At 47.2% G+C, this 25,233-nt stretch overlaps 2 protein-coding genes and 3 non-coding genes across 5 annotated transcripts; 3 read left to right on the top strand and 2 right to left on the bottom strand.

Moving 5' to 3' along the window:
• The first annotated feature begins 1,323 nt into the window (after positions 1–1,323).
• Positions 1,324–11,073, top strand: LOC132511397 (low affinity immunoglobulin gamma Fc region receptor II-like). The gene is made up of 5 exons (XM_060134576.1): positions 1,324–1,514; positions 2,776–2,796; positions 4,322–4,579; positions 8,578–8,832; positions 9,935–11,073. The coding sequence occupies exons 1-5, from the start codon at positions 1,403–1,405 to the stop codon at positions 10,111–10,113; spliced, it is 825 nt and encodes a 274-aa protein (XP_059990559.1). The 5' UTR covers positions 1,324–1,402; the 3' UTR covers positions 10,114–11,073.
• A 3,793-nt stretch (positions 11,074–14,866) lies between these two features.
• Positions 14,867–14,937, bottom strand: TRNAG-GCC (transfer RNA glycine (anticodon GCC)). The gene has a single exon. It is a non-coding gene; the product is annotated as a tRNA-Gly (tRNA).
• Positions 14,938–15,400: 463 nt separating this feature from the next.
• Positions 15,401–17,880, top strand: HSPA6 (heat shock protein family A (Hsp70) member 6). Its single transcript, XM_060134522.1, is given in 5 exon segments — positions 15,401–16,013; positions 16,016–16,268; positions 16,271–16,765; positions 16,768–16,943; positions 16,945–17,880. Coding segments are annotated over 5 exon segments (1,932 nt in total). The 5' UTR covers positions 15,401–15,662; the 3' UTR covers positions 17,602–17,880.
• Positions 17,881–21,660: 3,780 nt separating this feature from the next.
• Positions 21,661–21,743, bottom strand: TRNAL-CAG (transfer RNA leucine (anticodon CAG)). Its single transcript has one exon. It is a non-coding gene; the product is annotated as a tRNA-Leu (tRNA).
• Positions 21,744–22,416: 673 nt separating this feature from the next.
• On the top strand, positions 22,417–22,488 carry TRNAG-UCC (transfer RNA glycine (anticodon UCC)). The gene has a single exon. It is a non-coding gene; the product is annotated as a tRNA-Gly (tRNA).
• Positions 22,489–25,233: the final 2,745 nt, after the last annotated feature.

The following is a 25,233-nucleotide window of genomic DNA, read 5'->3' as shown; positions in this document are numbered from 1 at the left end:
GAGGTAGATTGGGGTTGGGAGGTGGGGTAGAACGGGGCCAGTAGAAAAGCCTTGGCCAGAGGAGTGGGGCTGTTGAAGTTTCTGAAGACCACAGAGTATAAGAACAGGTTTCACAATGTCATTTCCTTGAATATTACAGCTTGCTTCCTCAGAGAGCTTTTGGGAGAGAGGCCCCAGCAAAGGACCCCAAGAGAGATCCCAGAGCAACTCATGTTCTGGGGATGTTGAGGGTGAACAAATGTCGATGAGGATGACAACAGAAAGCAAAAAAGGGAAACTAGCATTGACTTGATACCCACAATGCACTAGGGACTTCGCTAGCACGCAAATTCTCTTTTAATTTTCAAAAACCTTGAGTGCAGTGGTTCTCAACCAGGGGCAATGTTGCCCCAAGAGAACATTTGCCAATGTCTAGAGACATTTTTATTTTCACAACTAGGGGGTGCCCCTGGCATCTAGTGGGTAGAGGTCAGGGATGCTTCTAAACATCCTACAGTGTATAGGACAGGTCTTCACGATGAGAATTATTTGGCCCCAAATGTCAATAGTACTGAGGCTGAGAAACCCTGCTTGAAGGACAGGCATGCTAATCTTCATTTATACAGATGAGGAATCTGTAGTTCTGAGAAGCTACCTGTCATTCAAAATGAGATTTACACAGCTCTAAAGCCCTGCTCTTTGACCATGCCATAGTGATAGGAACAGTGATGGGTAAGAAAGATAAAGAACCAGGGCACTAATTGCTGCTCAAAGATATTTGTTGGAGGAATGAGTACAAGAGTGAACGACAACGGGGATACGAGGATGGGTGTGATCATCCTATTGCCACTCTGACACACGTCTTTGTCCTTGTTGCACAATCCAAAACAGAGTCAGGGTTACGATAATAAAGAAAATCAAATGGTGGGGGCTGGCCTCAAGTCGCTATGCTCGATCTCAGGAGGAGTCTGATGCCAGTGTCTGTGCCTCTAAATAGATGTAGAAGTACGGGGAGTCTGCTGACACACTCTCCTCCATCACCTTTTCTAAGCAGAGAGACAGACAGGAGGTTCTGAGCTGAGTTTGGGTGACCATTTATTCCCCTCTTCCTCCCAGAGGCTGAGCCCAGCTGTGGCCCCAGAGGAAGAGGAGAATCTGTTTCCCAGTTTCCACATTTTCTGTGAATTTGGAGTGGGACTGAGCCAGATTGATTCTGGGAAACCCTGAAAGTTCTGGGATGGAAAAGTTGAGACGAAAGAGGGTGGAAGGGGAGGAGTCAATGACAAAAACAACACTTCTTTTCACTTCCTCTTTTGGACTCCAGAATTTGTCTGTTCTCTGGGGTGGAATCTGTCAAGCCTCCAGAGAAGTCTGTGCCTGCTGTGCTGTGCTGTCAGAGGCAACCTGCTCGCTCCAGGAGGTGATGGGGATCCCCACGTTCCTAGCCCTCCCTGCTGCCAGGAGTGACCGAGCTGCCTGCACATCCTGCCATCCTTTGGGCCACATGCTACTGTGGACGGCTCTGCTATTCCTCGGTGAGGCAGGGTCCCCAGGAGGGGCAGTGGAGCAGGGACAGAGGCAGGCATGCTTTTCTCACTCAGCTGCTGTCACCTCGGTTGGGGCTGAGCTTGGGCAAGGATGAGGGCTGGGGCGGGAAGCACGTCAGGAAAGTCAGGAGGGTGAAGGCAGGCTGATGAAAATCAGATTCTGACAACCTTGCTGGCCTTGCCAAATTATGAAATTTGGCAAGGCCAGCTTATTTTTTTTTATTAACTTATTTATTTATTTTTGGCTGAGTTGGATCTTTCTTGCTGCACACGGGCTTTCTCTAGTTGTGGAGAGCAGGGGCTACTCTTCGTTGTGGTGCGCGGGCTTCTCATTGCGGTAGCTTCTCTTATTGCAGAGAGTGGGCTCTAGGTGTGCGGGCTCAGTAGCTGTGGCACACGGGCTTAGTTGTTCCCCGGCATGTGGGATCTTCCTGGATCAGGGCTCGAACCCGTGTCCCCTGCATTGGCAGGTGGATCCTTAACCACTGCACCACCAGGGAAGCCCAGCAGAGTTCATTTTTTTTTAAGTCTTTTGCCCAATTTCACTGTGCACCGAGGTCCCTGGTGCTCTGCCACCCCCCAGAGCAGAGCCAGCTGCGAGCAAAGCCTAGTGACCTAGACTTGAAGGACTAATGAGTGGCCAAGGTGTTTACCTTCCTTAGAAATTGTGTTTCACTGGGACCATATCTTAGACGGGAGGGCTAATGCTGTCTTAGGCCAATAGGAGGTGGGGGGAAGCAATAAAACACATGGTTGGGGGAAGTGGCTGTTCTCTGTGCTCCTGAAACCACTTCAGGCAGCAGAAGCCTATTCTCTTTATGTGAAAGGAGATTCCCCTGGGCAAAAGCACAGGAGGGTGTGGGTTATCCAGGGGATGGGGATCAGAGAATACATAAGCCAGGCAATTCTAGAATCAGTTGTGGGACCAGAGGAATCGTGCATCCTCCTTGCACTGCAGACAGAAGTGAAGAAAAGACCAAGCACAGCAGAGCAAATTTACTAAAGTGTCACAATGGCAATTTAGTCTTTCTGAATATGGAGACAGTAGATTTATAGAGATACCAATCTGGCCCCTGTGTGGTAATTCCATTAACGCACAGCTGAACAAGTAAAGACATGGAAACCCAGGTGAACGTAATGCAGACAGAGACCATCAAGAGAGTTAAGGGGATTTGCAAGGAGGTGATTATTTATAATGATGAATCATCATATGTAAACACCAGGCTGATCTTTGCTTTCTCTTTTACAGCTCCTGTTGTTGGGAAACCTGGTAACTGCTCATCACATCCTCTCCCTCCCCCAGCTACCCTCTCTCTCTGCTCCCTGCACCCTGTCTGTCCTGTAATCCAGGACCGAGGTAGAGCCAGGAAAGAGTAATTGCTCCCACTAGATGCCCTGCCCCACCCCCTGCTATGTCCTCCCCTTTCCTTCCTCCCAGGGAAGCCGGGGACGCACAGCCATGGGACACAGGTGCCTCAGCCCTTATGCTTCTGTTACGGTGAGACCTCACAGATCCTGTCACAGAATATAACTGTCCTCTGTCTCAGTCGCCTTCCTCTTTCCAAACTAAATCACAAGCCCAGGCCATTTTAGTTTCAGTTGCGTACAAAATCACATGATCTGACACGTTAGTTCATTTGCTCTGCTGCTGTTGTATTTTCCTCACTTTATGTCTGCATTGGTAAATCTTTTACTCTTCATGTATCTGTAGGCTTCAGGGCCTGTTCCCCTGGACACAAATAGGAGATACCGCCAGTTCTGGTGGGATGAACACGGCTGGGCACTGCTTTCCCTGCACCACTAACCTCTCCACCTCCCAGGACTGGTAGTGGGATGGGGCTCTACATGGGCCACTGAACGCAGGGCTCCCTAGACTGGCCTGCCAGCCTTTCTCCTCTTTCTTATTCTTCTGTGGCCAGAGAGACTACTCTGTGCTTGGGTGTCAGGACAGGTCTATTCTAAAGGAGAAAGAATGGGGACTTCCCTGGTGGTCCAGTGGGAAAGAATCTGCCTTACAATGCTGGGGACGCAGGTTCGATCCCTGGTCAGGGAACTAAGCCCATTCCTCAACTGGAGCCCCTGGGCCACAAACTACAGAGCCTGCGCGTCACAACTAGAGAAGAGAAAACCCACATGCCATAACTAGAAAGAAGCCCGCGCACCATGAGGAAAGATCCCACACCGCAACGAAGATCCCTCATGCCACAACTAAGACCCGACACAGCCAAAAAAAAATAAATAAATACAGCTTTTGTGTTGTTGATCTGACTCCTTCCATTCTTTTTTTTAATGTATTTATTTCTTTTTATTTAGAAATAAATACATCTTAAACAAAAAGAATGGAAGAAGTCAGAACAGAAACGTGGTGTCTGGCTCTCAGCCTGGCACCTCCACCAGATGTCCCCATTTGTCTTCTTCCAGCTGTGGGGAGAGTTTATCCACTAGTGTCCAAATGCCTCAGCTTACAGGGAAGGAAAGTGATTCCCCAAAGGATGTATGTGTAGTGTGTGTGTGTGCGTGTGTGTGTGTGTTTGCTTGCCCCCTCTCCCATTCCCCTACCTCTTGTCCTCTCCCCTGGGGAGGAGGCAAGCTCCCTGAGAGAACCTGGGTTCCTGGGGGCCCCTGTTTGGGCTGCACGAGTTGGAGGAACTGCCTTTGGTTGCACAAGAGTTCTGGGTTGGGTTCCTCTCTTGATGTCTCCAGCATGGCCACAGCTTTCCATCATCTGAGATTTGGGGTCTGCTTAGGCCCTTGGGGTCCCTTTCCTCATGCTGCCTTCTCTCTCTGCCCCTCAGCAGGTCTCCCGAAGCCTGTGGTGAGCATTCAGCCTGCGTGGATCAATGTGCTCAAGGAGGATTACGTGACGCTGATGTGTCAGGGGACCAGCTTGTATGAAGGCAACCTCACCCTGTGGTTCCATAATGGGAGCTTCATCCAGAGCCAGAACCAGTCCAGTTATAGCTTTAAGGCCAGCAGCAATGACAGCGGAGACTACAGGTGTCAGAGAGAGCAGACCAGCCTCAGCGACCCTGTGCATCTGTACGTGACTTCCGGTCAGTGGAGAAAGGCCTGGGAGAGTCTGGGAGAACAAGGATAGAAGAAATCTGCTTACATGGCAGAGGTTTTTCGGAAAGGGGAATTGCCTGCTTACTGGGAAGCATGGCTGTGAGTTGTTTGAAGGGGTTTTTGTCCACTGATTTCCCTTTTCACGCACCCCATTGCTTAGTATGTGTGGTGAGGTGGAAGTTCCTAAGAGATTTCTCAGAATATGTTGGGCTCTGTTGTTTCGGTGCTGACTGGGCAAGAAGGGGACAAGGCCACTGACAGGCAGGTGGGTATGAGAGAAGCAGAAGGAAATCCCTAGTTCATAGAAATCCTTCCATTTTTATGGCAGAGTCAGATGCACAGACAGACCACAACTGAATCCTAGCCCTGGAAATTATAGCCACGTAAACATGATGATTTCATTTACCTTTGAGCTTTGGTTTCCTCATCAGCTCAGTGGAGATACTCTGCCTCCCCCATCAGGTCCCGGTGAGAATCAGCATTTCCCTGCCCCCCTGCCCTCTGTTCAACTTGAGGTGAAAGTTGTGTCTTAAGCACCTTTTATATCCAGCCCCAGGCACGGGACAGGGCTTAATAAATGTTTGCTGAGCAGATCAATGATCCTCCAAAGCTCCTGGCAAGAAATACGTTCTCCATAGAGGAAAGCTGCAGTGTGATTATGATGAATATTGTCAGTGCTATTCTTCACTTAGTCCCCTTCCCTCACCCAATTCTCAAATTCTCCTCAAAGGTATCTAGGCCCAGTGGGCCTGCAGCTCCAGGCCTGCTATCTCTACCCTCCGTGCTCAGCAGGAAAAGACAGTCCTGGAGGGAAGCCCCAGAGGCCTGGCAGGGCCTCAACCTCAGTGCTCCTCCTCTCTAGGAGGGGGTGGCAAGTTCCCACCCGACCAGCAGGCGCGTTGACAAGGAGCCCTGGCACATGAGGTGGCACCACCCTGAAGGACCCAGGTGAAGAGCTAGAAGGCCTGGAGCCAGAGCACCAGCCATGGGGACCCTGAACCACTGTCATGGAGACTAGAGTCAACAGAATGCCGACTGCACCAGTGGGAGTCCCGACTCAGGTGGTAGCGCTCGTTCCCAGACAGCTCAGTGCCACGGTATGAACAGCAGGCAGAACAGGCCCTGCAGGGGCAGCTCCGTGGGCCTCAGTATCTCCAGCAGTTCGTGTCCAGCAGCAGCTCAGCAGGCCCGGCTGCATAGCCTGGCTGCTATCTAGCGGCCACACGGCAGGCCAGCTCCCCCAGACACCAGCGCAGCGAGCAGCTGAGCACCACCCAGGCCTCAGTCAATCTGGCCACAGCATCAGCCTCCCAGCTCACCAGCCAATCCCGGAGTGAACTCTCCCAGTGTCACCACTGTGACCCAATCTGTGCTACTGGGGAACACCACCTCCTCCCCCTCAACCTGTCCCAGGCCCAGATGTATCTAAGACCACAGCTGGGAAACCTATTACAGGTAAACCAGACCTTGGCCCAGCATGTGCCTCTAGCTTCTCAACTCATCCTGATGCCTATTAGGGCAGTGGCAGTAGTCCAGCAGGAGGGGCTGTCTGCTCAGGCTGCTGGAGGCCATGTAGATGCAGTTTAGGTAGAGAACTTGGCACTGAGGAGCAACAGGCTTAGCCCAAAGCTCCACCCAGAAAGCTATTCCCCTGTTTAGCCTCCCCCAGGCCTCTAGCCAGGCCCTAGCTGTGGCTCAGGCTCCCTGTAGGGCCTCAGGCTAGTTCTTCAGCCTTAGTCCAGCTGGTGGGGGCAGTGGGAAGAGCAGGCAGAAGTGGCCACCCACCTGGGCCTTGGCTCAGTGGCCCTCCTCAGGAATAGGTGGTGCTTGGAGCCATCCCAGGAGAGGCACAGGAGTGGTGGAGCCCTTGCCTGCATCCCAAACATGGACCCTGCTGCAGCTCCTCTGCCATCACCCATGCTAAGATCCAGGGCAAGTGCCACAGGGGTCAAGAGGACTCTAGCTGGGGTTCAGAGAATTCCAGTCACGGTAAAGAACTCTCTCCAATGTCCCTGGGCCTTTATCGGTGAGAGCTGGACATGGGGCATGTGACCCAGGAACCTCCATACAGCTGTGCCTCCACCAGCACTCATGGCATCAACCCTGTGTTCCTGTCCAGTAATCTTAGCCACTGGAGTGCAGAGGAGGTGTATGAGTTTATTGCTTCTCTACAAGGCTTCCAGGAGATTGCAGAGGAGTTTTGTTCCCAGGAGATGGATGGAAAGGCCGTTTTTTGACTTAAAGAACACCTCATGAGTGCCGTGAACACGAAGCTGGGCCCTGCCCTCAAGATCTGCACCAAGAAATTGTCCTCGAGGAGACCTAAGGTGGCCCTCGTGCACAAACCAGCCTAAGGCTGACACTTCCACTGTCCAGGTTACAACCTGGTACCAGTAGAGACTTTGCTGAGAAGAAAGTGCTGTTCCAATGATGTGCACCTTCAGTAGAGGGGATTACCCAGACAGGGAGGAGAACTGCAAGAATTGGTTGCTGGCGCTACATGGAAGCAGCTTTGACATTTTCTCCGGGTTCTACTCCATTAAAAAAAATCTTCACGTGCTCCCCTGGTGGCGCAGTGGTTGAGAGTCCACCTGCCGATGCGGGGGACACGAGTTCGTGACCTGGTCCGGGAAGATCCCACATGCCGCGGAGCGGCTGGGCCCGTGAGCCATGGCCGCTGAGCCTGCGTGTCCGGAGCCTGTGCTCCGCAACGGGAGAGGCCACAACAGTGAGAGGCCCGCGTACCGCAAAAAATATATATATATATCTCTTCACAATTCTCAGCATTCCCACCTACCCCAATCCAACCTTTATAAAAGAGGCAGCCTAGGGAACCAGGACTGCTCACCTAATCCTGGAGTGGAATGTCTAGCCAGGGCCTGAGTTCCTCAAGAGGAGGGATACACAGGATGGTATGGGAGGAAATGGGTGGAACGCAGGGGTGCCTCCCCAGTGGGAGAGGTGGGGTTTTCCAGCTTGTGTGACCCAAGTAGCAAGATGTGGTGCTCCCCACCTTCCCTGTGGATTGTCCCACTGTAGCCGTGGCCCAGAGTTTTCTCTTTGTTGTCACTCCGACCCTCAGTATTGAGCATTTTCACCTGCATTTGCGGCAGGCTCAGCAGCCAGTGTAGAGACTGTTTTGGCATCATTCCGATCTGCTGAAGGGGCTGAGCGTGGTTGACTAGCACACGTATGGCTGTTGTCATTTCTTTCTCATGTCCCGACTCCCTTCCAACATTATCTATTGTTTTCTACCCTTTCTTTCCAATTCCAACTCTACTCTGTCCTATAGCTTTAGGAAAAAGGAGTGTGTGGGCTGAGGTCAGATTATAAGTACCCACCTTAGCCTCTATTCCCTATACGACAAAGAAAGTAAATATATTTTTCCTCAGTAAAAGGATGAAGATCGGGGGAAAAAAGTACACAGCAGGCTAATGGCCCACCCGTGTCACTGCTGCCAAAGTCCCTGCTGAAGTGAAATGCCATATTTACTAACATGCACCAAATAAGCTAACATTTGTTAGATGTCCGTGACTTTCCCCAAAGACACTTGACTCTGCTGTGTTCCCCCCACATGTTGTCTCCTATGTCAGGCTGGGTCCTTCCCTCCCTCCCTCCCTCAGGGAAGGGACTGTACTCCTGGGTCTCCTGTATCCCTCCTGCAGAAAGAAGCCTGTCGGGCAGGACAGGAACAGGAAGACAAGCATATGCTGAGCACCTACTGTGTGCCAGGAACTACTGTAGATAGCTAATGGTATTATTGTGACTCTTTTCACATACAAGGAAACGGAGGCCCAGAAGAGTTAAACTATTTGCCCAAGATCACAGAGCTCATACATGATGGAGCTAGAATTACAGAGCAGGGGTGTCTGATTCCAAACTTAAGCTCTGCCCTCCACACACAGTGGCCCACCAGTAAGGATGGTCTGGGTCTCGGATTTGAGTGAAGACCTCCTGGGTCCTGGGGTCCCTTTGTGTCTTTCAGACTGGCTGCTGCTCCAGACCCCTAGCCTCGTGTTCCAGGAAGGGGAGCCCATCGTGCTGAGGTGCCACAGCTGGAGAAACAGTTCTCTGAATAAGGTCATATTCTTCCAGAATGGAAAATCCAAGACGTTTTCCCATCTGCGTTCCAACTTCTGTATCCCACGAGCAAACCTCAGTCACAGTGGCGAGTACCACTGCACGGGATTTATCGGGCAGACGGTGTACTCATCACAGCCTGTGACCATCACTGTCCAAGGTGGGAACCAATGCTGTTCAAGGAGCTTTACACCTCGGAAGGATAGGTAGTTAGAGGATTACTGATCTTTTTTGTACTTCAGAACCTTTGTTCTCACGAGCATGCCTGTTTGACATCAACAGGAAATTCTAGCTTGACCTAATTGCTGTGTGAATTTGCAGCTCTGTTCCAGCTCATTTCTCAGGGATTATAGAAATGGGTGTCCTTCATTTGGAGTTTTAACTCTTAGGGGACAGAAGCCACCTTTTCATCCTCCATATCCATCCACCAGACATTGCCGCTCTCCCTCTTTTCCACCTTATTCAAACCACTTTATCATATGTCCCTGTAGGTGTCTTATGCTTGCTTGTGTCTCCCTACTGAACCTCTCAGCCTAGGCTCAAATCTTAGCTCAGAGTGGCCACGTTGGCATGAGAATCTTTCTCTACATACAAAGAAAGAGGCTTCTGCCTGTTCTTGAGAAATTGTACATTGTGGGACCCATATCATACCCTTTCAGACAGCATCACAAGCTATTTATGCCAGACTAATGGTGGTTAGTGAATACCCAGTCCTGGGCTCGGAGGAGGTGGTGAGTGAAGATGTGCTGATGTGGTCTGTGGATTCCTTAGTTCAATGTTTCCCAAAGGCTGTTCCCCAATCACATAACTCCTTGAGAGGGCTTTCAGAATGAACGGTTCTGTGATCAAATTCATGCAGAACACACTACATACTCTGTTCCTCTCCTTTTATATTCATAATTCAGATTAAAGGCTTCAAGAAGTCCTGTCTTAAAGGAAACTTTTAAACTAAGTTTCATAATGCATTTGCTAAACCCAGGTAACCACAAAACCTTTTTTCTTTATAACTCTATTAATGTCCTTCAGAACAGATGTGTTTGAGGTCATCCTTTGGAAATGCTGATCCAGTGCTTTATTTGGAAAGGCAGAGAGATGAAGGATAGATCCTCTGAAGCCTTCCGGGGCTAGCTGTCTGCCCTTGGCTTTCGCCTCAGTCTTTGGCTTGGGTGACTTCAAGGCTCCTCACTGGGGACCTGAACGTTTATTCCAAATTTCTGTCTTAACAGCTGTCATTTTTCCCATCCCTCTGCCTCTCCTATTAGGTCCGGCAATTCTATTCATCTTTCCACCTTGGTATCAAATCACTTTCTGCCTGGTGATGGCGCTCCTTTTTGCAGTGGATACAGAGCTGTATTTTTCTGTGCAGAGAGACCTTCAAAGCTCAGCGGGAGACTGGAAGAACTGCAAAGTCAGATGGAGTCAAGGCCCTCAGGATGAATGACCCCTCATCCCACAGCGTAAGAGCAGTGGCAGCAGCATCTCTTCAGGCCATAACTTTCCTCTTCCCCTGGCCCCACCTTGACAGCAACGTGGGCTAAGGAGCCTCCAGGGAAAGAAAAGGCCTGTGATCTCCAGAGCTAAAATCCTAATAGGCCCTACCTTCACTGATTTCCCTAAGGCCAAGGCACAGTCACAGCCCACCCAGCTCTACAAGGACTCAGAGCAAATGTGTTTTCACAGATCCTTGACAGAGGTTCCTCAAATATATGAAATCTCAGGAAATCCTGCTTCTACTTTCAAAATAAATCCAACAATCCGACCACTTCTCAGTACTCTACTACTAGCATCTGGTCCAAGCCACCATCATCTCCCTTGAATTACTGCAGCAGCCTCCTGACTGCTCTCCCTGCACTCACCCATGACACCTGACAGTCCATTCTCACCATAACAGTCAATGTGTGTTGCATCTGTCACGTCTTTTCTTGAAGCCATGCAATAGCTTCCCTCTTGCATTTAAAGTAACAGCTAAAGCCTTTGTAATGTTCTACAAGGCACTACATTATCTTGTTCCTCAGTGCTTCTCTAACCTCATCTACTGCTCTCCCTTTGCTTCCTTGAACTCTTCAATTATACTTCTGCTACAGGTTTATATGTTATTTACTGTTTCTGAAATGTTCATTCTTACAGATATCTACATCATGCTTCATCATGGTCTTTACTCAAATATCATGTTATCAGTGAGGTCTCCTTGATCATTCGGTATAACCCCACTCCTCCACCATCTCCTAATCCCGCTCTCCTTTATTTTCCCCATTGTACTCATCACCAACTGGAGTACCATATGTTCACTTGTTTAATTGTTTACTGCTGTATTTTTCCCCTATTGTATGTATCACCAACTGACTACCCCCTCTCCCATTAAAATATGCTCCAGGAGAGCAGGGCCTTTGTCTGTTTTGTTCACTACCATATACTTAGAGTCAAGGTCAATGTCTGGCACTTGATAAAGCACTCAATACATATTTGTGGAATGAGTAAATTCTTTAGCATTTGAAATTAGAGACATTTTTAGGTACATCTACTCCATCTTCCCAGAAGCAGAGGTCCAATTCAATACTATTGAACACCCTATTAGATACTACCCAATACATACCACTAGTACATGCATTTCAGCTTTGAATATATTTGCCTAAACTCAGTATTATTTACTTTCACCCATCACATCTTTTAAAGTAGTATATCAGTTGGACCTACTCCCCTTTAATTGAATTGACTTCCTAAGCCTGTAGAGTAGTATTGTGAAAAGCATACAGAAAAGAGAGCCAAACAACCTGGATTTGTGTTTCATTTCTACATTTGCTAGCTGGTTTGTCTTGAAGAATTCATTCAACTATTTTCTGAATTAGATTCTTCTTCTGTAAAATGGTAATATCTTTATCTCCCTCCCCAGGGATATCGTGTGAGGTTAAAGTGTAACAACATATATGGAAGCATAATGTCTTTGGAACATAATAGGCGTTTAATAAATGCTCATGGAACCTGATGTCTTTGGAGCACACTATTTGGCTGGCATTTTCCCCTTAAATAGATAAGATTGCTTTTACTATAGTAACTGAAAAAAAAGGTAAGAAGGTCTAAGGTGGAGTGGGGGTGGACTAGAAGGTAGAACTGAGTGAGTTATATTTTTGTGGCTAGTCACATCAGAAAAAAAAAATGGGGATAATCCCATTTGACCAGCTGTAGCCAGTATATTAAGCTCATATGCTGTAAAAATACAATCTCAGTGGCATAAAACATCAAAGGTTTATTTCTCATTCATTTTCTGCTTCCAGTCTTCCTGAAAGACTCCCCAGGAAGCTGTCTGTCATGGGATGGCTCAGGTTTATACTTCCATTTCAACACCAGCTACCACACATTGCCAAGGAAGACAAAGAGAACAGCAGTGAGGATGGTAATTAAATGCCCTCTGCCCAGTAGTAACATATCACACATACTTACATTTCATTGATCAAAACAAGTCATATGACCTGATCTCAAGAGGCATGGAATTGCAATCCCTTTCTGAGGCTAGAAGGAGGAGAATCATAAACATGGGTGAGCATCATCAATGTCTATCACACTAACATTTCTTACTGTACCACTGTGAGGGGTAAAAATGAATAAAGTATATATGGCGCTATCTCATAGACACAGCGGATCACTCCTCTTTTTCTTATTAACAGAAGCAGGATTTATTTGGGTATAGAGCAGGTACATAGTTTAGGGGAAACAGGAATCCCCTTTTGCTCCTGGATGAAATCAGAGATTTTTAAAGGTAGAAAGTGTCAGAAATGATGAAATTCAATCTTGTCATCTTAAAATTGAGAAAAGTATAGCCCAGATGGTTGAAATGACTTGTTCAAGGATGTACAGATAGTTGGTATCACAGATCTTTATATATAGTGGATCATACTATACATTTTGTTCTACAACTTGCTTTTTGTGCTCAGTTTTGGGTCAAGAGCATCCCTCCACAATGACCTTTTTTTTTTTTTTTTTTTTTTTTTTTTGCGGTACGTGGGCCTCTCACTGTTGTGGCCTCTCCCATTGCGGAGCACAGGCTCCGGACGCGCAGGCTCAGCGACCATGGCTCACCGGCCCAGCTACTCCGCGGCATGTGGGATCTTCCCGCACCAGAGCACGAACCCGTGTCTGCTGCATCGGCAGGCAGACTCTCAACCACTGCGCCACCAGGGAAGCCCCACAATGGACTTTTAAGTCATCACTTGAATGTCTCTTCTACTTTTTAAAAAAATAAATTTATTTATTTATTTTGGCCTCATTGGGTCTTCGTTGCTGCGCGCGGGCTTTCTCTAGTTGCGGTGAGCACGTGCTACTCTTCGTCGTGGTGCGTGGGCTTCTCATTGCAGTGGCTTCTCTTGTTGGAGAGCTCAGGCTGTAGGCGCACAGGCTTAGTTGCTCCGTGGCATGTAAGATCTTCATGGACCAGGGATCAAACCCGTGTGCCCTGCATTTGCAGGCAGATTCTCAACCACTGTGCCACCAGGGAAATCCCTGTTTTACTTTTAAAGACACTCAATCTAAGTTACTAAACATAAGTGGATATGTTTAAGTGTATGTTTAAAATTTGCATTGCATAATAAGCTTCTCTATTATGAATTAAAAAATAAAGTGAATGACATTGGAAGCACGCCTGTGTGATGCTGTGTCTAGGTACAGAGGTGCTTGCTTTAGGGCTTAACCTGGAACTCTTGGGGGTAGATGTGCAGGTGGGGTTTTGAGGCTGCTGAGGGCTGGGAGAGAAGGTCGGAATAGCTTGACAAGGCAGGCCCTGAACAGTCCAGGGCACAGACCCCAGGCCAGGCCACCTTTTCCTTTCTGAAGTGAGCACCCTTTTCTTGCAGGCTCTTGCCTAAAATGTCCTAACTTTGACACGCAGGCCTGGGCAGCCTAAACACCGAAAGTGAATGAATTTAAAGCTGACAGCTTCTCTCCCTCCTGGGTTATAAAAGAGGTTGATATGATTTTCCACCATGGAAGCCACTCATTGCATATGTCTTCAAACATTCCCTTTTTTCCAGTCCAGAAGTGGGACTGACATCTGCATCCTGACTCCCTCCTCCCTCTTCAAAGGCCCTGAAGCATTCCAAAGAGTTCTGAGCCATCTGAGGAGAAAAGACCCATTTACAGAGCAAAGGTTTTTAGTTCCTCTTTTTAAAAATTAGGAGTTGCCTTTGAATCGGGTGAATAATAATATATTACATAATAGTTGAAGCTACTAGAGTTTAACATTAGAATGTATCATGTTCCCCTGGGTACTGTGCTCTTAGTATAGTGGTGACTATCCCTGTCTGTCATGCAGGAAACCAGAGTTCCTTCCCCCATGGGGAGGTTATAGAGAACATTTGCTTCTCTTTCCTCCATTTCCATCCTCACGTCTCCAAAAAGTCTCCTTCTTTTGGCTTTTTGGGAGTCCACGCCAAATAGAAACACCAAAAAATTCAAATGGGATATTCTGGATTAAGGAAAGTGAGACATAGCAAAGACTCACTTTGCAAGGCCATAGCACTGATGGGAACAAATGTGGCTTTACTGACCAGTGAACTCATATCCTCCCCTGGCCTTCAGGGCATAGGATGGACTGCAGCCTCCAGGAATTTACTCCCCACGTCCGTCCTGGGCTCTGGCTGGGAACCCGTCCAGGCCTCAGAGAAAAACGCACACTGTGCCTTTCCAACCGGCCCCTTGGGACGATGCTCCTTGGAGACACTGGCCCAGGGAGGAGGCTCAACCACAGGAGGGACATTTTCACCACAGTTCATCCATCCACATGCTCCTTCCTCCTGTGCTGTGTTCTTTCCAGGGCTGGGTGGAGAGGTCATGCCTGGGTCCCCAAGCCACAACACCAGGTTCCGGCTCCTCTCAGGAATGCGACTTGGTAAAGGAACAAAAACCAAACGAACCCAGCCTTCAACTAACTGGTTTTGTTTATTTCAGTGTCACAAATCCTAGAATAGAAAAAGTCTTAACATATACACACTACTATATGTAAAATAGATAACTAATAAGGACCTAGGTAACTCTTCTCAGTACTCTGTAAATGACCTATATGGGAAAAGAATCTAAAAAAAGATTGGATATATGTATAAGTGATTCACTTTGCTGTACAGCGGAAACTAATACAACATTTTAAATCAACTGTACTCCAATACAAATTTTTTAAAATTAGAATAGCCTGGAAGAAAGAAATACACTGCATTGGCCGGGAATCGAACCCGGGCCTCCCGCGTGGCAGGCGAGAATTCTACCACTGAACCACCAATGCCCCTAGCGCTGACATAGTTCAGAGTGCCATCTTTTAAAGTCGTCTCTGGCCCTAGTTTCATTCCACAACAGAAATCGGGCCACGCCTCTTAGCCACAATTTCGAAAACACTGCCTTTAGGTTTCAAAACAACAACAACATAATAATTAAGCCTTAATCAAAAAAACTACTATTTAACCCCCTGCCTCGAGGCCATGGCTCTATTCGCATGGTGACATGCTTTCCGGCTCTTCTCGAGCCGCTGGACTCTGATCAGCCCTCTTGAACCAACCAGAGGAAGAACTGTTTTCTTGAGAAGTTTTTGCTTTACCTGAATTCTGCCCCAACCGCTCGCCCTTAGAACAAGCCGGAAGAAGCTGGAACTTTCTCTGCAGCTCTGAGTCTGACGCAGCTGGGGCCGCCCCTCATTGCACGGCACCATCCGCCCGAACCTTCTCCCGGAGTCAGCCCGGCGCCTCCTGGGCTGTCAGCCGGAGCGGGGGGCCGGGCGTCTCTGGGCGCGCCGCGAAGACGCTGGAAGGTTCGCGTCGGCGGGGGCGTGGGTATGGCGGGCCTCCGGCAACCGGATAAAAAGCTCGTGGAAGCGGAGCCGAGCAGATCCGAGCTGGGCAGGCAGGAGAGTCGCACCGCTGAGCGCACCTCCACGGCTGAGCCGCTCGAAGTTCCGCAGACTCCTGCATTTGAATCGGTATCACACTCGTCCCAGAAGTGCGAGAAGCCACAGCCATGTCCGCTGCAAGGGAAGTGGCCATAGGCATCGACCTGGGCACCACATACTCATGCGTGGGCATGTTCCAGCAAGGCCGGGTGGAGATCCTCGCCGACGACCAGGGCAACCGCACCACCCCCAGCTACTTGACTTTCACCGACACCGAGCGTCGGGTGGGCGATGCGGCCAAGACCCATGCGGATCTGAACCCACACAACAGAGTGTTCCACGCCAAGTGACTGATCGGGCGCAAGTTCGCAGACCCCACTGTGCAGTCGGACATGAAGCACTGGCCCTTCCAGGTGGTGAGCGAGGGCAGCAAGCCCAAGGTGCGCGTGTCCTACCGCGGGGAGGACAAGGCGTTCTACACCCCGAGGAGATCTCGTCCGTGGTGCGGAGCAAGATGGAGACAGCGGAGGCGTACCTGGGCCAGCCCCTGAGGCACGCTGTAATCACAGTGCCCTCCTACTTCAGCGACTCCCAGCGTCAGGCCACCAAGGACGCGGGTGCCATCGCGGGGCTCAACACGCTGAGGATCATCAACCAGCCCACGGCGGCTGTCACGGCCTATGGCCTGGACCGGCAGGGCGCCGGAGAGCGCAACGTGCTCATTTTCGACTTGGGTGGGGCACCTTCCACGTGTCGGTCCTCACTATCGACGCCGGTGTGTTTGAGGTGAAGGCCACGGCTGGAGACACTCATCTGGGTGGGGAGGACTTCGACAACCGGCTGGTGAACCACTTCGTGGAGGAGTTCCGGCGGAAGCACGGGAAGGACTTGAGCAGGAACAAGCGGGCCCTGCGCAGGCTCTGTACAGCCTCTGAGCGCGCCAAGCGCACCCTGCCCTCCAGCACCCAGGCCACTCTGGAGATCGATTCCCTGTTTGAGGGCGTAGACTTCTACACTTCCATCACTCGAGCCTGCTTTGAAGAACTGTGCTCGGACCTCTTCTGCAGCACCCTGGAGCCGCTGGAGAAGGCCCTAAGGGGTGCCAAACTGCACAAGGCCCAGATCCCTGACACTGTCCTAGTGGGTGGCTCTACCCGCATCCCCAAGGTACAAAAATTCCTGCAGGACTTCTTCAATGGCAGGGAGCTGAACAAGAGCATCGACCCGTATGAGGCGTGGCTTATGGGGCTGCTGTGCAGGCAGCAGTGTTGATGGGGGACAAGTGTGAGAAGGTGCAGGATCTCCTGCTGCTGGATGTGGCTCCCCTGTCCCTGGGGCTGGAGACAGCTGGTGGGGTGATGGCTACGCTGATCCAGAGGAATGCCACCATCCCGGCCAAGCAGACCCAGACTTTTCACTACCTATTCAGACAACCAGCCTGGGGTCCCGATCCAGGTGTATGAGGGTGAGAGGGCCATGACTAGGGACAACAACCGGCTGGGATACTTTGAGCTCAGGGGCATCCCTCCTGCCCCACGTGGAGTCCCCCAGATCGAGGTGACTTCTGACATTGATGCCGGTGGCATCCTGAGTGTGACAGCCACTGACAGGAGCACAGGCAAAGCTAACAAGATCACCATCACCAATGACAAGGGCCGGCTGAGCAAGGAGGAAGTGGGGAAGATGGCTTGTGAGGCTGAACAGTACAAGGATGTTCAGGATGAGGATAAGGCCCAGAGGGACAGGGTGGCTGCCAAAAACTCTCTGGAGGCCTATGTCTTCCATGTGAAGAGCTCTTTGCAAGAGGAGAGACTTAGAGACAAGATTCCTGAAGAGGACAGGTGCGAAGTACAAGACAAGTGTCAGGAAGTCCTTGCTTGGCTGGAGCACAACCGGTTGGCAGAGAAAGAGGAATATGTGCATCAGAAGGGGGAGCTGGAGCATATCTGTCACCCCGTCTTCTCCAGGCTCTACGGGGGGCCTGGTGTCCCTGGCGGTAGCAGTTGTGGATCTCAAGCCCGACAGGGAACCCCCAGTACTGGCCCTGTCATTGAGGAAGTCGATTAAATGGCCCCTCCTGGCAAGGCAGCTGTGACTGTAAGGGCTGGGCTTGTGGACTTCCTAGACTGTCTACTATGATCCTGCCTATCTTGAGGGGTGGGAGTGGAGGAGAACCTTGCCCCCAAACAGGGAGTTTTATTGGTCAGTATGTTTTATAACTGAGGTATTTGCCAATTGACTTTTAAAAAATCTTCTTCTCCTACTTCAGACAAGCAGAAGTAATCATTATGAACATTTGTGTGGCACTTTATCACTGCTTTTATCTACATTTAATGTATTTTGTTACTTGCATGTATGGATTTTGTTATGTGAAATAAAAGAGCTAAATAAACTTTTAAAGTTTCTTCTTAGTTTTCATTCTGTCCAATTAAGTAGATGAAGGGGCAGGGCTATCAGAAGCAGAAAATGTTGGGGTGGGTGCTGAAGGAGGGATGGGAAGAAAATTCATGAGGCTGTGTGCATGATTTCTATAAGGGAAAACAAGACAAGAGGAAGAATTTGAGGCAGGCACATTGAGATAGTATTGAAATGAGGTCAGACAGGAGAGAATTGTGACACTGTGTTAAAAGAGGGAGGGAGGTGGAGCTGGAAAAGCAGAGAATGAAGAGAAACGTAAGCCCTAGCAAGACCCTAAAATAAAAATTCTGTATTAGGAGCCCAGTTTAGTTTGTCAGTCTGTGTGTCCTAACACACTACCAAAGAGTTTATATGCTAATTATCTGCCTCTAATAATGTGACCTTATTCATTGTTCATTAGAGGGCAGACCCCAAGTCTTGGACTCTGGGGAATATGTTAGACTGAGAGGGTAAGTCTAGTGGTGTAATTAAAGTTATTATTATCTTATCTATGTGAGAGAAATAGCATGGCCCCATCTGCTTTCTCCTGATGAGCCCTAGGATGATGATGATGATGACAATGGCAATTGTGTAGCAAAATGGCTATATTGGAACCAGAAGGCTTAGGTTTTCAGTGCTGTTACTTTATCTACTCCGCAAGTTAAACTCTCTGAGCTTCAGTTTTCCCTTCTATATAATGGGGATGATGATGAAATAGTACCTCAGAATTGTTATAAAGGTACAATTAACTAAATATGTGAGGAGTGAAGAAGAATGTTAGGCATATAGTATATGAGCAACAAATATTAGCTATCACTACTTATTATTAATTGATTGTCACCTATGTACCAGGTACTTGATTATACAATGTAATCATCACAGCAACATCACCTTTTGAAAGTGAGGATCTGGAGGTTAAAAGACATTAAACGATTACTCAAGGGCCATAGCTATTAAGTCGGGGAAGGGGGGTGGTGGGGAGAGTTGGAATTAAGAGCCCTGTCCTACCTGATTCTAGAGCCCGTACATTGTCACCTCACAAACAGGCCGTAACTCCACTTATTACCAGATCTTCACCCAGATGTTGTGAAATTGTACATATTATTCCTTTAGAACACAGTTGGATGCTGAGCCCTGAGAGAAAAAGTATACTTTATTGTATACTTACATTATCCATTAAGTGAATATGTGTTTTTTATAGCAAGTGACTAAACCTGGGAAATATCCTAAGGCTCAACTCTATTGCCAGTTAAATGACATATAAGAGAAGGATAAATTTGTGTAAGTTACTTCCCAATCAGCCCAATCCACACTGTACCTCTCCCACGTGCAAAGAGAGATTTATTTTTATCTCAGAAAAGAAGGCAGCCTTGGTTAGAGCAATGGTACGTTATATTTAGCTAAGGGTGATTTCTTGCAGGTGGAGAGGTTGCAGTAACAACCCATTTGTCCCCTGGTTGTCATTTCACATTTTTAAGTGCTTTTTCCTGCGCCTGGCCTAAGTCCTATGCCAGCTGGCTTCCCGTTGAAGGACCCTGCAAAAAAGAGATGATGTCACATACACATTCTGTATTATACTTTCCCTTTCCTGAATTTCCTTCCAGCTTCCAACATTGACCATCCCAAACTGTTTGTAACTTCTCAAGCAGAATGATGGCACCTACAGGGTTTAGACAGTTTCCTAGCATTTCAACAATCTCTCTCTCTCTCTCTCTCTCTCTCTCTCTCTCTCTCTCTCTCTCTCTCGTTAAAAACACGCACAGTATATAAGAAGGAGAATTTCATTGTGCTTAGTTGTCAAAACACTTCAGATCTTCTCATCTGGATGGTATCTATTTTTCTACAGAGGGATTTAAACAAACTAACCACTTCATCTACTTTTAAATGATTGTTGATGCTTTAGATTCTTTGGGGATTGTTTCCTGTCAATAGGCATCTAAATGTCATTGTATTGTGTGTGTGTATATATATATATATATATATATATATAGTCTTAGTTCGATTACTGTAATCACAGCTATGCGTGATTACAATAAAAATATTAGAACAAATTAAATATTTGTTCCCCCAAATATTAGAACAAATTAAATCAAAATATATGCCCATTATTAAAAAATCAAATCTTGCTACAATCCTTCTAATGAAAAACAAGCAGTCTTGGGAATTCCCTGGTAGTCCAGTTGTTAGGATTCTGTGCTTTCACTGCCATGGCTGGGGTTCAATCCTTGGTACGGGAACCAAGATCCCACAAGCCTCATGGGGTGGCCAAACAACAACAAGAACAAAAAAAACCCCAGCAGTTTCTTGCCCCATACCCAAGTGCTACTCCTAACAGGCAACCACTTTCAAGTTTTTTTTTTTAAGGCCTTTTTATTTTGCAATAATTTTAGACTAAGAGTTGTAAAGATACTACAGAAAGCCACTGTATATACTTCATCCAGCTTCCCCTAATGTTAAGGGGATTTCATATTTTTCCACTAATGTTCTTTTACTGTTTCAGAAGCCAATCCAGGTTAACTCGTTGCATTTTGTCATCATGTCATCCCTACAATCTGTAACAGTTTCTTAATCTTCTGATGTTTTTCAAGACCTTCACATTTTGAAGAGTACTGGTTAGGTATATTTGGTAGATTGTCCCTCAATTTGGGTTTGTCAGTTTTCTCATGATTACAGTGGGGTTTTGGGGAAGTATACCACAGGGTGAAGTGCCCGTCTTATTGTATTCTATCAGGAGGTATGTGATATCAATGTGACTTATAAATGTGGGGATCTAATAAAATGTAGATTCAGTAGGTCTGAGGTACAGCCTGAGATCTGTATTTCTAATAAGCTGCTAGGTCATCTCAATCCTCACAACAATTCTATCTCCATTTTACTACAAGCAAACTAAGGCTCAGAAAAGTCAAATACATTTCCCAAGGTCGCAGCCCAGTAAATAACAAAGAATGTAGTTTGTCTGGCGAGCTTTCATTAACCAACCTAAGGATCCTTCCATCCTCATGCTTATGGACCTCACACATTCAGCCTCTTCGGACTGACAGTTCTTCCCTCTTCCGGAAAGCACAAGATTTTTCTATAAATCAGCGCCTCCCAAATTAGAGAGTAGCTTGTTTGCGGTCTTCAAGAAAAAGTTCTTGAAACAACTCCATGAGTTTACCTTTGCTCTCTAATACTTTCCCCCGTTTGGTGTGTTGATTTCCTTTCCGGGTCTTTGAGGACCCAGCAAACGTGCTGAATTAGAATTGGTGGTGGGAGCTGGCCCGGCAAGATGCTGGGGAATCCGAGTCTCATCAAAGTTTGACACTGCAGTCTGAGCATGAAAAGACTCAGGTCAGTTACAAGTTTAGGGATCTGGGCTGAGGGCTTTTCCTTGTTCAGGGAAGTCTTGTATCTACATGCAGTAAATAGGCACTGAGAAACCGGAGTCTAAAGGAAAGAAAAAAATTTTTTGTAGTTAGGGATAGATCTAAATAGATTCAGTTTCATAGTCAAAGCGAAGCACAACCTTCATGTGTAGATAGGCAGCATAGAAACCGGAGTCTAAAGGAAAGAAAAAAATTTTTTGTAGTTAGGGATAGATCTAAATAGATTCAGTTTCATAGTCAAAGCGAAGCACAACCTTCATGTGTAGATAGGCAGCATAGAAAGGTGTTTATTAATCAATACTCCTTTCTCCACGAATTCAATCCTACTTCTATGTTGGAAAGAAAGTGAGTAAAACATACATCTTGTCAGAAGTGGGATTCGAACCCACGCCTCCAGGGGAGACTGCGACCTGAACGCAGCGCCTTAGACCGCTCGGCCATCCTGACACGTGAAAATAGATGTTTCTATTCCCATCTAAGATTGTCAAACACCGCGGTAGCATGATGTTGAACTATATCAATGCTGTTTGCTGTTTATTTAAATAAACTTAGAATTCTCCCTGGACTTCTTCGCAAAACAGGAAAAATAAAACTGCCTCCGACTCCTATTTCTTACTTCTTCATAATCCTAAACTGTAAAGATCCATTTCCCCAGTGTCCCTTCGAGCGCTCCTCTCGCTCCTTCTCTCGGGGGACCGAGCCACACCAGGGTGGACCCGCTTGCTGGCCGGTCTCCCTCGAACCCTCCGCCCCAAATCGCCGTTACCGAACCCAACACCCGGTGGATCCAGTGCTGGGGCGCGCCAAGCGGCGGAGCTGGGAGCGCGGACGACAGAAGGCGGCGGGGGAGAAAATTCCCCGGGCCGAGCGAGGCATTGGCTTTCCCTCCGGACTCCGCTTCTCCAGCCCTCCGGCTCCGGGCGCCGGGTGGTCTCTGCGTTCCCGGCCCCGCGTCGTTAGTTGGCGGGGCCGACTAAGAGGAGTAAGGACGGGTCCATCCTCACCGAGAAAAGGTTTTGTGTGCCTTGGGATCTCGGATATAAAGCAATACCAAAAGCCATCTGTGACATCATGGCCAGTAGTATACTTATATATATAGTTCAGAAGCAAAAGCGCGACCGCGTTGGTGGTATAGTGGTAAGCATAGCTGCCTTCCAAGCAGTTGACCCGGGTTCGATTCCCGGCCAACGCAACTTACGTTTTCTCACCCTCCGCAAGTTCCTGAAAAGAGCGAGAAATAGGGCGTGCGATACATTTTTAAAGCTTGAGAGAAACTGGGAACTGAAACTAAGAACTGCAGCGAAACCTCCCTTTCTCCCCTGACCTCCTTATATATACCCTGGGGGCCTCATTCTCTGCCCTCCTAACTTCCTTTTTTTTTTTTTTACATCTTTATTGGAGTATAATTGCTTCACAATTGTGTGTTAGTTTCTGCTTTATATCAAAGTGAGTCAGTTATACATATACATATGTTCCCATATCTCTTGCCTCTTGAGTCTCCCTCCCTCCCACCCTCCCTATCCCACCCCTCCAGGTGGTCACAAAGCACTGAGCTGATCTCCCTGTGCTATGCGGCTGCTTCCCACTAGCTATCTATTTTACGTTTGGTAGTGTATATATGCCCATGCCACTCTCTCACTTTGTCACAGCTTACCCTTCCCCCTCCCCATATCCTCAAGTCCATTCTCTAGTAGGTCTGTGTCTTTATTCCTGTCTTTCCCCTAGGTTCTTCATGACATTTTTTCCCCTTAAATTCCATATATATGTGTTAGCATACGGTATTTGTCTTTCTCTTTCTGATTTACTTCACTCTGTATGACAGACTCTAGGTCTATCCACCTCATTACAAAAAGCTCAATTTCGTTTCTTTTTATGGCTGAGTAATATTCCATTTTATATATGTGCCACATCTTCTTTATCCATTCATCCGATGATGGACACTTAGGTTGTTTCCATCTCTGGGCTATTGTAAATAGAGCTGCAATGAACATTTTGGTACATGATTGTTTTTGAATTATGGTTTTCTCAGGGTATATGCCCAGTAGTGGGATTGCTGGGTCATACGGTAGTCCTATTTGTAGTTTTTTAAGGAACCTCCATACTGTTCTCCATAGTGGCTGTACCAATTCACATTCCCACCAGCAGTGCAAGACTGTTCCCTTTTCTCCACACCCTCTCCAGCATTTATTGTTTCTAGCCTTTTTGATGATGGCCATTCTGACCGGTGTGAGATGATATCTCATTGTAGTTTTGATTTGCATTTCTCTAATGATTAATGATGTTGAGCATTCTTTCATATGTTTATTGGGGACTGCCATCCTTTTTAAACTGCCAACTTGTGAGAAATCTTTGGTATCTTCTGGATTCTGCGATGTCTTGTCTGAAACTCAGCCTCGGAAGGGGGCCATGGATTTATATCTGCGAGACTCATACAGTAGCTACAAGCTCATGGGCACTTGAAACTGGCGGGTGCGTCTGAGGAACTGCATTTTTTCCCCCCAAATCTCCCAATTCATCACACCCCCACCCCCACCCCCTGCCGCTTTCCCCCCTCGGTGTCCATACGTTTGTGCTCTACATCTGTGTCTCAATTTCTGTCCTGCAAACCGGTTCATCTGTACCATTTTTCTAGGTTCCACATATATGCGTTAATATACGATATTTGTTTTTCTCTTTCTGACTTACTTCACTCTGTATGACAATCTCTAGATCCATCCACGTCTCTACAAATGACCCAATTTCGTTCACTTTATGGCTGAGTAATATTCCATTCTATATATATACCACATCTCCTTAATCCACTCGTCTGTTGATGGGCATTTAGGTTGCTTCCATGACCTGGCTATTGTAAATAGTGCTGCAATGAACATTGGGGTGCATGTGTCTTTTTGAATTATGGTTTTCTCTGGGTATATGCCCAGTAGTGGGATTGCTGGATCATATGGTAATTCTATTTTTAGTATTTTAAGGAACCTCCATATTGTTCTCCATAGTGGCTGTATCAATTTACATTCCCACCAACAGTGCAAGAGGGTTCCCTTTTCTCCACACCCTCTCCAGCATTTGTTGCTTGTAGATTTTCTGATGATGCCCATTCTAACTGGTGTGAGGTGATACCTCATTGTAGCTTTGATTTGCATTTCTCTAATAATTAGTGATGTTGAGCAGCTTTTCATGTGCTTCTTGGCCATCTGTATATCTTCTTTGGAGAAATGTCTATTTAGGTCTTCTGCTCATTTTTGGATTGGGTTGTTTGTTCCTTTAATATTGAGCTGCATGAGCTGTTTATATATTTTGGAGATTAGTCTTTTGTCCATTGATTCGTTTGCAAATATTTTCTCCCATTTTGAGGGTTGTCTTTTCATCTTGTTTATGGTTTCCTTTGCTGTGCAAAAGCTTTTAAGTTTCATTAGGCTCCATTTGTTTATTTTTATTTCCATTACTCTAGGAGGTGAATCAAAAAAGATCTTGCTGTGATTTATGTCAAAGAGTGTTCTTCCTATGTCTTCCTCTAAGAGTTTTATAGTGTCCAGCCTTACATTTCGGTCTCTAATCCATTTTGAGTTTATGTTTGTGTATGGTGTTAGGGAGTGCTCTAATTTCATTCTTTTACATGTAGCTGTCCAGTTTTCCCAGCATCACTTATTGAAGAGACTGTCTTTTCTCCATTGTATATCCTTGGCTCCCTTGTCACACATTAGTTGACCACAGGTGCGTGGGTTTATCTCTGGGCTTTCTATCTTGTTCCATTGATCCATGTTTCTGTTTTTGTGACAGTACCATATTGTCTTGATTACTGTAGCTTTGTAGTATAGTCTGAAGTCAGGGAGTCTGATTCCTCCAGCTCCGTTTTTTTCCCTCAAGATGCTTTGGCTATTCGGGGTCTTCTGTGTCTCCATACAAATTTTAAGATTTTTTGTTCTAGTTCTGTAAAAAA

This window comes from Lagenorhynchus albirostris, chromosome 2 (genome assembly GCF_949774975.1).
Source record: "Lagenorhynchus albirostris chromosome 2, mLagAlb1.1, whole genome shotgun sequence".
In the NCBI taxonomy this organism is placed as follows: Eukaryota; Metazoa; Chordata; class Mammalia; order Artiodactyla; family Delphinidae; genus Lagenorhynchus; species Lagenorhynchus albirostris.
Note: the sequence above shows the minus strand (reverse complement) of the source record. Positions and strands in the feature narration are given on the sequence as shown.